Here is a 14,238-nt window from a genome sequence, read left to right on the forward strand (position 1 = left end):
CTGTCCAACATATGCTTAAATCAAAACGGATATGAGTAAGATGAGTCAAATAATTGATCATAACTCAACACATCAAAGTCGATCAACTTAAAATGAATTGAATAACGAGTCATAATCCAATCCGTCTAAACTTGGATTATACCTTTGCGGGTCATAAAACTTCTAATTGGTACCTCATAAAAATTTGGTGTCATTTCCAAGAAAAAGGATTTAATTTACTCATTTCAAATTTTATATTCCTATACCAAGTTTGAAGGGCTGCTTTCACTTTTAGCCTGCGCCAGAAACTATTTACATTTAGTAGCCAAAAAAGTGTATAGAATTTATATAATTTTTGTATATAACATACAATATATATATATATATATATATACACACACGCGCGCGCGCGCACATTTTTCGGCTATTATTTTGAGAGTGGCTATATATCGTCATTTTTCCAAGCTTGAATTATGATAGAATGTCTTTGAATGAGTTCCCGCCAAAAATAAAACTGAAAAAATTTCATGTATCTTGGTACCTATCACATTTAACCTGCCCATTGACTTAAAGAGGAGAAGATAGTAAGATAGTGAACGCCACTAAGTAATGGCTGCGAATAAGTTTTTATGGTCCTACTTAGTACCCTACCTTACTATGAGACTTTACAACAAAAGTCATAGCACATGACTTTTTGTCAATGTAGTTCTATAATAACCATGTTAGATTTTGACACTATTGAAATGGTAATGCAGTTCGGTTGATTGACTATATAAACTTTTATGTTGTTGGTGGTGATTTGATTCTTCACCCTTATAATTCGATCTTTGTTTTTCCTTTCCCTTTTTGCTATGTATAATCGAAAATTAAAGAAACCCCCCTATTGAGAGATCAAAAGAGGATCCGTGACAAGTGATATTTGTCTATTTTTCCCCTTTTGTGGACCTCTTTTTTGACCACCCACATTTCAAAAGTAGTAAATCAAAAGTATCAAAAGCAATACATGGTCAGCAAATTTTGGTAGAAAAGGTTGGAAAAGGTTAAATATAAAAAAAACAAGAGAGCAGTGAAAAGTTAAAAATGAGTATACCAACAATAACAATATATAGTATTCTCAAAAGTGAGGTCTGGATAGGATAGTATATGCGCAAACTGTACCCCTACCGTGTGATGGTAGAGAAGGTAAAAACTACAGTAAAGCCATCTCCAATCCTCCCCCATTTCTCCATAATGGGGGCAACTTTTGCCATAATGGAGCACCAACCCTCCCCCATTTTTGCCCCCAAAATGGGGGATAAATAGTGTTCCTCCAAATATGGGGGGACACTATTCATCTCCCCCATTACTATTCATGCATATTTTATTATTTAACTCTTTTAATTTATCTCTTTATATATACCTAATTATGTTTATGTAATATCTTTATAATATTAATTTTACATCTTAACTTTGGCGTATAATTTTGATAAATTAATTTTCGTGCATTTATCATTTTATGTAAAATTGTAAGTTAATTTTATTATAAGTTATAATTGTACAAAAAATATATAATCATCTCAAAAAATGAATGGTGCAAATATAAAATATTAGATGTTGCTAAAATTGAAAGGTGCGTGATCTTAATGCACCAATTCAAGATGATTTGGAAGGTCCACCTCCAACAGTAGAAATGGCAGTAGATGAAAATCAACGATTTCAAGAATTTTTAGCTCGACATAGAAGAATTAAGGACAAGATGCTCATTTTGCACTTCGTAATGCATTAATAGATCATTTATGGGAGATTACTAAAGGTTGAAGTTGAATATTTATGTAGTATTTCGGATGAATTTTATCGTTATGTAATATGTATTTAATTAATCTTGTATCGCAATGATGTCACTTTTATTTGAATTATTAGTTAATCTATAATAGTTGCTTACAATTTATATTATTTAAAATTTTATGGAATTGTTATAATGAAAATTACAAATTAATGAAAATAAGAGATGGTATTTGTAGTTTAATGGAAATTAAAAAATAAAATTGAAATGAAAGATAATAATATAATATATAAGAGAGATAAGAATATAAAAAAGAATATTCTCTTTTGCGGGAAAAAATGAGGGAATGTTTGGAATAAGTTGTCCCCAAATAGGAAAATCCCCATGTTGGAGACCAAAATAGGGGTAAAGATTGAAGATGCGCTAAGCGATATAGTAACAACAACCAAAAAACAAAAAAAGCATACCAATAGTATAAATTTTTTGGGTAGGTTCATGATAGGATTTAACACGTCTTAGAAATGCAAATTGCAAGTAATAAAAGTAGTAAGTAAAACACGTGACCCACCAATTATTGCTCTCGCCTGTATATTACTACTAATTTATATGCTTTCTCTTTTAAAACTACCAAAAAAATTGCTCTTATGAGTCCTTTTTGCTCACAAGTGCAGCTATTTAGGTTATTTACTTCTTCCTTTTTTTTCCATCAACAACTCTTTACTCAGGTCACTTTCGATATAATTTACAGCTTTAATTTCAACCTATTCTTGAACATCTGATTATTTGGAGGACTAATAGGAGAGGTGGAATCCTGCGTTGTGATAGTCTGCCTACATCATACATTTTTAAGGTGTAGCAGCAATATATGCAGGAATTCTATTAATGGGGTTAAAAAAAGAAGAAGAAAAAATAAAAAAATTAAAAGAAATTTAGCCAGGGGTAATTGAACCACTGACTTTACGAAGGTTTGAACCCCCTTACTGTATCAAAGGAATTTAAAGTATAATATAAGAGGTACAAACCGAACTTTTTCTTATATGTACAACGTAACTTTCTAATGGAAGGGGGTTACCAAACCTTTTATAAATGCAAGATATTTTGTATACCTCATTGATAAGGAATCGAGCTTCGTTTGCCACAGCCCACTAGAACGTAACCCTTTTAGCAATGGTATAAAGCTATACACTAGGAATAAATACTTTTTACTTGGTTAATACTCCCTCCGTTCACTTTTACTAACACATTTTGACTTTTCACGCCCCTTAAGAAATAATAAATGAAGTGCATAATTTACCATGATACTCATATTAATTAATGCATATTTTATTGGATTTGAGAAAATCATTTGAAATGAGTAATAAATACTGTGGGTATAACAGGAAAATAAAATTTGTCTTCTCTTGATATGTGTAAAGGGACAAGTAAAAAATAAAAATTTATTTTTAGTATACATGCCAAGTAAAAGTGAACGGAGGCATGGGCGAAGCTACCTAGCCCCAAGGGTGGTCAACTGACCACCCTTCGTCGAAAATTTACACGGTATATATAGGTAAAATATTAGATTTTAGTGGTATATAACATATATTGAACACCCTTTATTAGAAATTTTTTATACTTATTTCAAGTTTAAACACCCTAAATAAATTTTCTGGCTTCGCCACTAAACGGAGGAGTACTAGAAGTGTAGCTAAATTCTAAGATTGGAATTGGAATCTGATAATTCTGTTCACAACAGCCAGGACCATTCTTCTTCTAAAGCAGAATTCCAAGCAAGAGTACATCATTTTCTATTAACATAGAGACGCGGTTCTTCTTCAAATCCTATACGAATACAAGATGCTTTGTGAATTGGGTTATCCGATGCGCGTCCAACAATATTTTTGAAAAATTGGAACAAACATAATCTACTAGATCCCTCTTCTTTTCCCTTGTATTCTTTCGATTGATTCTTTTTCACTTTTAAAGGGTAGGATAAAGATCAATCAGAAGTCAGAATCGAATAATTTCAAACACATAACACGTCAAAATTTGCCAACCCACATTAAACCATAGGTTAATAACATTAATTTCTTCCTTTGAAAACCGTTCCTTCATTAAAAACTCTTGAATAGTGAGAAATCTCCACATGTACTTCTTCACACTTCACCACAGCACACTCCCTCTCTCTCACTCTTTGCAAAAGTAGCCACAGTAGCCAAATCTCCGCCATTTTCTTCCTCCTTATCAATGGCTACTACTCCATTTTCTCTACTTTTCTTCTTTCTATTTCTCTTTAGCCCTTTTTTCTTATCCTTTGCCCAAAAAAACCCAGAAATTCAAGCTCTTGAATCGTTCAAACTTAATATTCATGACCCAATTGGAGCACTTAGCAACTGGGATTCTAAATCTCCTTCTGCTCCATGTGATTGGCGTGGAATCGTGTGTTTAAACGGCACCGTTAGTGAACTCCGTTTGCCACGTCTACAGTTGAGTGGTCCACTCACTGCAGAAATTGCTAACTTGCGCATGTTGCGTAAGCTTAGTCTCCGTTCCAATTTCTTCAATGGTACTATCCCTGCTTCACTCTCTAAATGCACATTACTTGATACTGTTTATTTACAGTACAACTCGTTTTCCGGCGAGATTCCGCCGGAGATCTCGAAGCTTAAAGAGCTTTTTACTTTTAATGTCGCCGGAAACCAGATGTACGGTGAAATCCCCGGCGAACTTCCGGCGAGTCTCCGGTACTTTGATATCTCGTTAAATTCGTTTTCCGGTAGCATACCGGAGAAAATATCGGAACTGTCTCAGCTTAGTCTCTTCAATATTTCCTACAATAAATTTTCAGGAGGAATTCCGGCGAATTTTGGTTTACTTCAGCAGCTTCAGTATATTTTACTTGATTATAATAAATTAGAAGGAACATTGCCTTCTGCAATTGCTAACTGTTCATTTTTAGTGCATTTGAGTGCTGAAGGCAATAGTATTAGTGGTATTATACCTGCGGCAATTGCTGCTCTTCCGAAGATTAATGTGATTAATTTATCGCATAATAACCTTTCTGGATTTTTACCATATTCAATGTTCTGCAATGGTTCTATAAATCCTCCGTCCCTTAGGATTATTCAATTGAATCACAATGCTTTTACGGAGATTTTGCAGCCACAGTTGTCAACATGTGTTAGTGTTTTGCAAGTTTTGGATCTTCAACAGAATCAGATACATGGAAATTTTCCAACTTTCTTTACAGACAATTCTACATTGAGGTCTCTGGACTTGTCAGGGAATTTGTTTTCGGGTAAAATCCCCGGTTCTATTGGGAATTTGTTGAGATTGGAGCAATTGAGAATGGCGAATAATTCCTTTGAGGGTGATATACCGGTTGGGATAACAAAATGTAGTGGTTTGATGGTTCTTGATCTTGAAGGGAACCGATTGATAGGGGAAATTCCAGGCTTTTTAGGTGATCTTAGAAGCTTGAAGATTTTGTCACTTGGAAGGAATAAGTTTTCGGGTTTAATTCTGTCTAGTTTTGGCAATATCACTAGTCTTGAAAGTCTGAATTTGGAAGGGAATCGCCTTACGGGAAGCTTGCCTGAGCAGTTAATGCTTTTGAGCAATTTAAGTATATTAAATCTTAGTGGAAACAAGCTTTCTGGTAGTATTCCTGTTGGTATTGGGAACTTTCAGCAGTTATCAGTTCTGAATTTGAGTAGAAATGGATTCTCGGGGAGTATTCCGTCTAGCATTGGAACTCTGTATAAGCTAGTAGCTCTTGATTTGAGTGGACAGAATTTATCCGGAGAATTACCATCGGATCTTGCTGGTTTGCCTAATTTACAAGTGATTGCTTTGCAAGAAAACAAGTTGTCTGGGAATGTTCCCGAAGGTTTTAGTAGCTTAATGGGTCTGCAGTACTTGAATCTATCTTCAAATTCATTTTCGGGTCATATACCATCTACGTTTGGCTTCTTGACCTCGTTAGTTGTCCTTTCATTGTCTAACAATAACATTTCTGGTTCAATTCCTCCCGACTTGGGTAATTCCTCTGCTTTGGAGGGTTTAAATCTGCGGTCAAATGCATTGAGTGGCCAAATTCCTGCTGATCTTGCACGTCTCTCCCGCTTGAGTGTGCTGGATTTGGGTAGAAATAACCTGACGGGTGAAATCCCAGAAATTATTTCAAATTGTTCATCCCTCACGTCGCTTGTGCTGGACATGAACCATCTTTCCGGGAACATACCAGCGTCACTGTCGAGCTTATCAAGCTTAAATACGCTTAACCTTTCTGGAAACAACCTGAATGGAGAAATCCCAGAAAATCTTACAATGCTCCCGAACTTGGTGAACTTCAATGTGTCGAACAATAAATTGGAAGGCCAGATACCAATGACGCTCGGCTCTCGTTTTAATGACCCATTGTATTACACTGGAAACCAGGGGTTGTGTGGGGAGCCATTGGACAGAAAATGTGAGAGATCTAGTAATGGTAGGAATAGATTGATTATGTTTATTGCAGTGGCTGCAAGTGGAGGTCTTCTCCTTGCATCATGCTGCTGCTTTTACATATACGCCCTGTTGAGGTGGCGCAGGAAGCTCAAAGAAAAGGCAGCTGGAGAGAAGAAGCATAGCCCCGCAAGGGTTAGTTCAAGGTCCAGTCGCAGTCGTGGCAGTGGCGTCAATGGTGGACCAAAACTTGTTATGTTCAATAACAAAATCACAGTCGCTGAAACAATCGAAGCAACAAGAGAATTTGATGAGGAAAACGTGCTAAGCAGAACACGCCACGGAGTGCTATTCAAGGCCTGTTACAATGACGGAATGCTACTTTCGATCTGTAGACTACCAGATGGATCACTAGACGAGAACAAGTTCAGAAAAGAGGCCGAATCACTTGGCAGATTGAAGCACAGAAACCTAACTGTTCTCCGCGGGTACTATGCTGGCCCTCCAGACCTTAGACTACTTGCATATGATTACATGCCAAATGGGAACCTTGCGACACTGCTTCAAGAAGCATCCCACCAAGATGGTCATGTCCTCAATTGGCCAATGCGACACCTCATTGCACTTGGCATTGCTCGTGCATTAGCTTTCCTCCACGCATCCTCTATTGTTCACGGAGATGTTAAACCACAAAATGTCCTATTTGATGCAGACTTCGAAGCCCATCTTTCAGATTTTGGCCTAGACAAGCTTACAGTAGCCACACTAGCCGAGCCTTCCACTTCAACATCAGTTGGGACTATAGGATACATAGCGCCAGAAACAGCATTAACAGGAGAAGCCACGAGACAATCAGATGTTTATAGCTTTGGCATTGTATTACTGGAACTACTAACCGGAAAAAGGCCATTAATGTTCACTCAAGATGAGGACATTGTGAAATGGGTAAAGAGGCAATTGCAGAGAGGGCAAATATCAGAACTGTTAGAGCCCGGATTGCTTGAGCTGGACCCAGAATCATCAGAATGGGAGGAGTTCTTGTTAGGAATAAAAGTAGGCTTGCTTTGCACAGCACCGGACCCCCTTGATCGACCCACCATGACCGACGTTGTGTTCATGCTTGAAGGTTGTCGCGTTGGCCCCAATGTATCTTCTGCCGATCCCACTGATCAAATTTCACTCGCCTGAAGAACCAAGGCATGCAACGGTAACCCGTAAAAATCCAAGGTTTCATTCTAATTCTTCGCCTTTTTTATTGGCTCTGTTAATATTTGTGGAATTTGGATTACATTGTAACAGTAGCTAGCACCAGCTTTTCAGTTTTATTCTCAAATTTTGTAGCTGCAGCCATTTTATTGATTCTGATTTCTATTACAAAGGTCTTTTTAAGCCAAAAAGATGAAGTGTATTCTCTTTACCTGTTTAAGCTTTTAGATAGGTGGTTACACAATTCGAGAATCCTTTAGGTGGAGACCGGACTACACAGTAATACTACAAGTTTTTGGTTTTTTTTCCAAAGAAAGGAAATGTTGGAATACTGTTAGGGAGTCATTAATAGGACTGGTGTGCACTTAATTAGGATTAATTAGTAAAGGAGGGTAGGAAGTATTGAAGGGTACTTAAATGGGGACTGAAATGTTGTCATTATTGTAACCTTTAGAGTTAATGGCATGCATAGATAGACACCCTGTCAAAAGAAAGAAAAACACAATAAAAGTCGTATTTTCAAGAATGCATTAAGGTGTGTGGAATCACTATTCAGAAGCATTAATGAAAAAGTAAGATGCATTAAAGGAGTGTGTAGTCACTATTCAGCAGCATTAATGAAGTAGTACGGGCGGATCTAGTGTAATATTAGCGGGTTTAATTGAACCCACATAAATTTATGTGAAAAAATTGAGTTTTTGGCCAATGTTTTCCCTTGTCTTTGAGGGTAGGTCTATTTTGGTCCCTCAAATATAATCTTGAGCATATTTAGTCCCTTAAATATGTTAAGGTAGAGCATCTTTAGTCTCACTGACATAATGTGTTAAAAAACTAATGGTGTTACCCAACTCTGATTCATAAAGCAAATCTTTTGCTCTGAAGCAAAACGTTTCCTCTCCTTTTATTGGATAACACAAATTATCACTTTAATTCCTCATTTTTAGATAATGTCTTATAAAATTTTAACCTTGAAAATATCCCCTTCTGTGCCAGTTTTCAATGAAAAAATAGCACTGTATAGCCGTTGTAAAAATAATAGCCGAAAAATGTATTTTGTATTTTTTTTGTGTATATATACATTTTGTATGTTAATATACAAAAATTATTATATACTTTTTCGGCTACTAAATGTAAATAGTTTCTGGCACTGGCTAAAAGTGATAATACAACCTGGTTATTCGTTTGCTTCAATAATATGCCTAGAAGTGATCCTGTCAGCTCTAATTTTTTTTTCCAAATTTTAACATTTCTTTTTGGAAAAAACAACCGAAATTTTTAAATGTAAATATATATACAAAAAATATATAATTTTAATATATTTTTTCGGCTATTATTTTTACAGTAGCTATACAGTGTTATTTTCTCATTGGAAACTGGAACAGAAGGGGATATTTTCAAGGTCATAATTTTAGAAGACATTATCTAAAAATAAGGAATTCAAGTGATAACTTACGTTATCCAATAAAACGAGAGGAAACGTTTTGCTTCAGAGCAGAAGATTTGATTCATGAATCAGAGTTGGGTAACACCGTTAGTTTTTTAACACATTATGTCAGTGAGACTAAAGGTGCTCCACTTTAGCATACTTAAGGGACTAAATATACTCATGATTATATTTGAGGGACCAAAATAGACCTACCCTCAAAGATAAGGGACAATATTGGTCAAAAACTCTGAAAAAATTTACTATAATTACAATAAATACTGAGGCTAAATCCATAGTCTTAAGAATACAACAGGTTCAATTCCAAGGACCTTAAAGATTATATCCATAAAATTTAAATCATGGATCCACCCTTGAGTCTATATGATTATAGTTTAGTTACTTTTTCTCACGACATGTTTTTCAACATGCCTACAGCCAGGGGCGGATCTGTAATGTAACGTGATTTTTCGTGCAGTCATTAGTTCTTTCCCAAATCCTATATATGTATTAAGAAATTCATTAAATATCTACGATAAATATTTGATTGTGAATCCAATTGTTAGGTTATTATTGTATATTAACTTGATATCGCTGTAGAACCGATAAGTTTCAAATTTCTTGAGCTGAGAGTCTCTCGGACACAACCTCTCTACTCCTCAAGGGTAGGGGTAACGTCTGCGTATATTCTATCCTCTCCAGATCCCACTTGTAGAATTTTACTGGGTCGTTGGGTCGTTGTTGTTATTGTCTATCTCTACAGACAATAGAGTGCCAACAGAAAAAAAAGTAAAGACAAACAAGGCCCCTCTCATGCTTCAGGTAGGGGGCTGGGAATGCGAGGGGACGAGATTTGTGGGCGTTGGGGAGATGAGGGGTCAAATGTTGAGGCGATTTGGGGGGCACAGAGGAAAAAAGAACTATTTTGAAAGAGACAAAGGGTGAGAGAGACTTCACGGCAAGATGATTTTGATAGTGACACTCAGATGAATTAATTCCAACATTTTATGGGTTGTGTCATTATTTTATGTATTTCATTATAGGTTTCTTTTTGTTTTTGGTTTTTGTGATACATGTGCAGCATGGTCAGCACCATTTTTGTTTTGTCCATTTGATTCAAATATTTATTCATATGTTTCCACATGATGTTATATAAAAACTTGAGAAAACGATCATTCAATATCTGTTCATTTATGTAAAAAATTTGGTGCGTCACGTATCATTAACAGAGACGGATTCAAAATTTAAATTTAATAGGTTTAATCTTTAAGATTTTTAGCGTTGCACTTATTTTACTGTTAAAATTATGGGTTCAAATATAATTTTTGCTGAAATTTTAGTAGGTGTTTATATATAAATTCATACTCCGTATCGAAAGTTATGGGTTCAGTGGAACCTGTAGCGGAAAGGCTACATACTGTAGCACACTGAAAATTTCGAAGTGTTTTAAAGCTACTTAGAAGATGTTAGTGCTAATTATATTAATCCGGATGTGAACAAGGACTAACGATATGAAGGATATCAATTTATCATGGTAATATGTTTACAAGGTATATTAATAATGGTTTATGGTCTAAGAAAAATTCCTAAGGCTAAGTCAAGTTAGAAACTATATGAGTTTGCATAAGACCTCACTTTAAACGAGCATAACTCCCAATATATGATGATTTATGTGGCGTACGACCGGTCAAATTAAAGATCTATGAGTCTAGTTTTCAATGCTGTAAACAGTTTGTCATTTGGATATTCCTACAAGAAGTTAGGATCTTTTTACTAAAGGATAGCACAACAGCCATGTAGCTGTGCGAGCTGTGAGTAGCTACACTGCCTTGTGCGTAGCTGATTCCAGCAAGCTTGTCAAAGGAAGGGGAGCTGAAGAGGAAGTGAGCGTAGCTACGCCGGAGGTGTGCGTAGCTATGCATGTCATAAAAATTATAAAAATGGCTATTTCGGGGAGAGAGAAAGAGATGAAATTTTGGAGTTAGGTCTTGAATCTAGAGAGAAGGAGGAGCACATCCCTCATCAACACACTTCAAGGTAAGTGTATACGATGTATTTGTGGCTACATAACACCATTTTATGTCAGTTCTAACATCATTCGTGGATCAAAATTCATAAGAAATGTATTGAATCTTCAAAAAACACCAAAAAGAGGAAATGTGAGATTCTTCCACCAAGAGGTAATCCCTTCACTTGAGCTTCATATATATGATATACTGGATTATGGGTGGCATGTTTATGAGTTTTATTTGAAGTTGTAATGGGATATTGTATGAACCGTAAGGGTGGGTCTTGAGAATGCCGTTTTGGGTAAAAAAGAAGATATATAGTGATGAATTGATATAAATGGAATTGTTTTGAGTTTCTAATGAATTTTGATAGACTTGAAAACTTAATTGATGAATGAATTGAATTGGGAATAACCATTTGGATAAGATACAAAACTAGTTCTTGAAATTGGTGTTCTTGAACCTAGGATTTTGTTGAAGAAGGCAATGAATAGTGACTTGATGATGTTGAGTAATTAATATAGTATCATTAATGGCTCCAAATGAATATTAAATGATAAGAATGAAAATAAATAGGCTAATGGGTGAACCTATTGGATAATTTGGGATGGTTGAAGGCCTGTTGCCGAATTGTGAAGCCTAAATGGATATATATGAATCTTTTCGTATTTGTTTTGATGTAGTTGGGATATCTAATGGTAGATATTAAAATGTGGGCGATATTTGAGCATTTTAATGTATTCGAGCATTGTAGTATTTTTGGAGCTTGAAGTTTGAGGTAAGTTGATTAAGACTTACTCTTCTTGAGGGATTTTCTTTAAAAGCATGTCTTAAGTCGATACATGTTATTTGTAAATGTACATCCGTACTTGTGGGGACAAGCGGAAAATATGTTACCATGTGTTTCTAAATTGTTGCTTATGAAGAGCCATGTAATATTATAAAAATCTTATTTTCAAAACTTGTTGACAAAATGACACTTAAAGAAATTCTTATAAGTTTTATTAAAACTTATTTTTTGGTAAGAGTATAAAATACTTAAGTGCTAAAGATATGTTTTTCATGAGAAAGTTTGTCTTTTGAAATTTCAACAAAGGAAGCACTTGTTGTATCTTTAGATTGATGTTAATTGCTAAAGGCTTTAACATGAAAAGAGTTATTCATTTGATTTTGTTCAAATGGTTTGAATTGGCTATGACAATCATGATTTGATATAAATAGATCATTTAAGGAAATCATGCTATGAATCTATTTTCGATATTCAAATATTTGGGGAGTTACTAGTGGAGACGACCGAGATTGGATCGAATATTAAGTTCGTTATCATGAAACTACACGTGCCGGTGTAGGGACACATTCCAAGGCTGAGGTTTGTGGGATAAAGTCCCCCATTGAGAGGGAAAATGATCATTATTTAAAGTAATGAGGTTAAGTCGACTCGTACGGCACTACGAGAAGCCACCGAGAAAAGGAGGGTCAAATACTTGTTGCGAGGATGATCACCTAGTGGTTGATTATTATGTTGGTGTCGGTATAATACTCCTGATGAAGGATAAACAAGACTTCTTATGTTTAGGCCTAAGGAGTTGAAAGTGATTTCAATGACTTAATGAAATTGGAATAGTTTTGTATGTTTTTTATTAAAAATCTTTGATTGATATAAATGTTCTAAGAATTTATATCATGAGTTATACTTCACTTGTCTTTTCATTTGAAATAATAAAGAGCATGATTTATATAATTGTTTATCACTTTATATCAAATATTGGTTGCATAGTTTTTGTAAAATATTATTCCACGAACTTGTGTTAGAGAGAGTCTATGACACTTATTGAGTATTGTGGTGGTGTACTCAGCCCTCAGGATCCCCTCTTTAGGGCTCAGCTTACTTTACATGTTTCAGGATAAGGGGTATGATACATGGCATGCCGACATGGCTAGGATGAGACTCTTCCCAAGGTATATGGTGAGGCACCACTCCTATTTTGTGGTAGCTATCATATTGTATTTTTATATGTTAGTAGGGCATTGGCCCAAATATTGAGTTCTATTCTCGGTACAGAGGCTCCATAGATAGTTGTGATGAGTTGTAATAACGGATGGTACATAACATATGTAAAAAGATATTTGTTGCATTTGATCTCATTATTATCATGAAAGGCGTCATGTGTGATTTTAAATTGGAAAAAATTATTTTATCATTTTCAAGAAAATGTATATGATTTTCAAAGAGCTTCCGCGGTTAAATTGGTTTTTGCTAAAAGCCCATGGGAGCTGAGACGGAATCAGCCATTGGAGCTTACCAAAAGCTTTTATGAAAGAGGAGAAATGGGATTGTAGTATGAGAAATGAAAACTGTCTACTTTTCTATTAGTTTAAAATGTATTTATGCAACTACTAACTGTCTCTAATCTACAGCTAACCACTAACAATTAAATATAGTTGTCAACTAACTGATTATCCTCTAACTACCTAACTGGTAACCACTAACTACCACGTGTGTTATATCCAAATACACTGCTACACTACACTGTTGCATTGGCATCTCTAAACACTCCCCCTCAAGCTGGAGAGTTTAAAATGTTAAGAACCCCCTGCTTGCTAGGTAAGTGAACATGCTGAACCTGCCCTAGGCCCTTGGTCAGAAGATCTGCAAGCTATTCCTTAGTATATACATATGAAATCTTCACTACTCCTGCCTTGATTTTGTTTCCAATGAAGTGACAGTCTATCTCTATATGTTTCGTTCTCTCGTGGAAGATGGGGTTAGCTGCAATTTGCATAGCAGCCTTACTATCACTAAACACAGTCATTGGACTATGTATGCTAGCTCCCAGCTCTTTAAACAGTCAATGCAACCAAGTTAGCTCTGCCACAACTAAAGCCATGCTCCTATACTCTGCCTCAGCTGAACTTCTAGCGACTGTTTGCTTTTTCCTTTGATTTCCATGTGATCAAGGACTCCCCAAACTTGACTATGTATCCCGTCACTGGCCTTCTTGTATTTGGACATGCTACCCAGTCAGAATCACACCAACATGTCAATTCTTGTGTGATTCCTGCCCTCAACCAAATGCCTTGTCTTGGTGAACTCTTCAAGTACCTTACTAACCTTGTTGCAGCTTCCCAGTGAGATTTCTTGGGCATTTGCAAGAATTGACTCAAGGTCTGAACTGCATAGTTGATATCAGACCTTGTGACAGTTACATACATCAGCCTCTGATATGAACTGATGTCATGCAAGGTTTCATCTCCTGTAACTCCAGCCATTTTGTCATACTCCACAACTGTTAGCTTCAAATTGGACTCTAAAGGTGTCTTGGCTGGTCTTGCTACAGATAATCCCATATCAGAGATCAACTCTAACACATACTTCCTTTGATTGAGAATCACTCCTGAACTTGACCTTAACACTTCTATGCTAAGGAAGTACC

The 14,238-nt window shown here is 35.8% G+C and overlaps 1 protein-coding gene across 1 annotated transcript; it reads left to right on the plus strand.

Annotated features, from left to right (window-relative positions):
* The first annotated feature begins 3,672 nt into the window (after window positions 1-3,672).
* Window positions 3,673-7,557, plus strand: LOC109206879 (probable LRR receptor-like serine/threonine-protein kinase At4g36180). Its single transcript, XM_019369741.1, has one exon. The coding sequence runs from the start codon at window positions 3,968-3,970 to the stop codon at window positions 7,352-7,354; it is 3,387 nt and encodes a 1,128-aa protein (XP_019225286.1). The 5' UTR covers window positions 3,673-3,967; the 3' UTR covers window positions 7,355-7,557.
* The last annotated feature ends 6,681 nt before the right edge of the window (window positions 7,558-14,238 follow it).

The sequence above is a fragment of the Nicotiana attenuata genome, unplaced genomic scaffold, assembly GCF_001879085.1.
Source record: "Nicotiana attenuata strain UT unplaced genomic scaffold, NIATTr2, whole genome shotgun sequence".
Taxonomy (NCBI): Eukaryota; Viridiplantae; Streptophyta; class Magnoliopsida; order Solanales; family Solanaceae; genus Nicotiana; species Nicotiana attenuata.

Coding starts and splice junctions, on each gene's coding strand:
- LOC109206879 (XM_019369741.1), top strand. CDS start 3,968: ATGGCTACTACTCCATTTTCTCTACTTTTCTTCTTTCTATTTCTCTTT.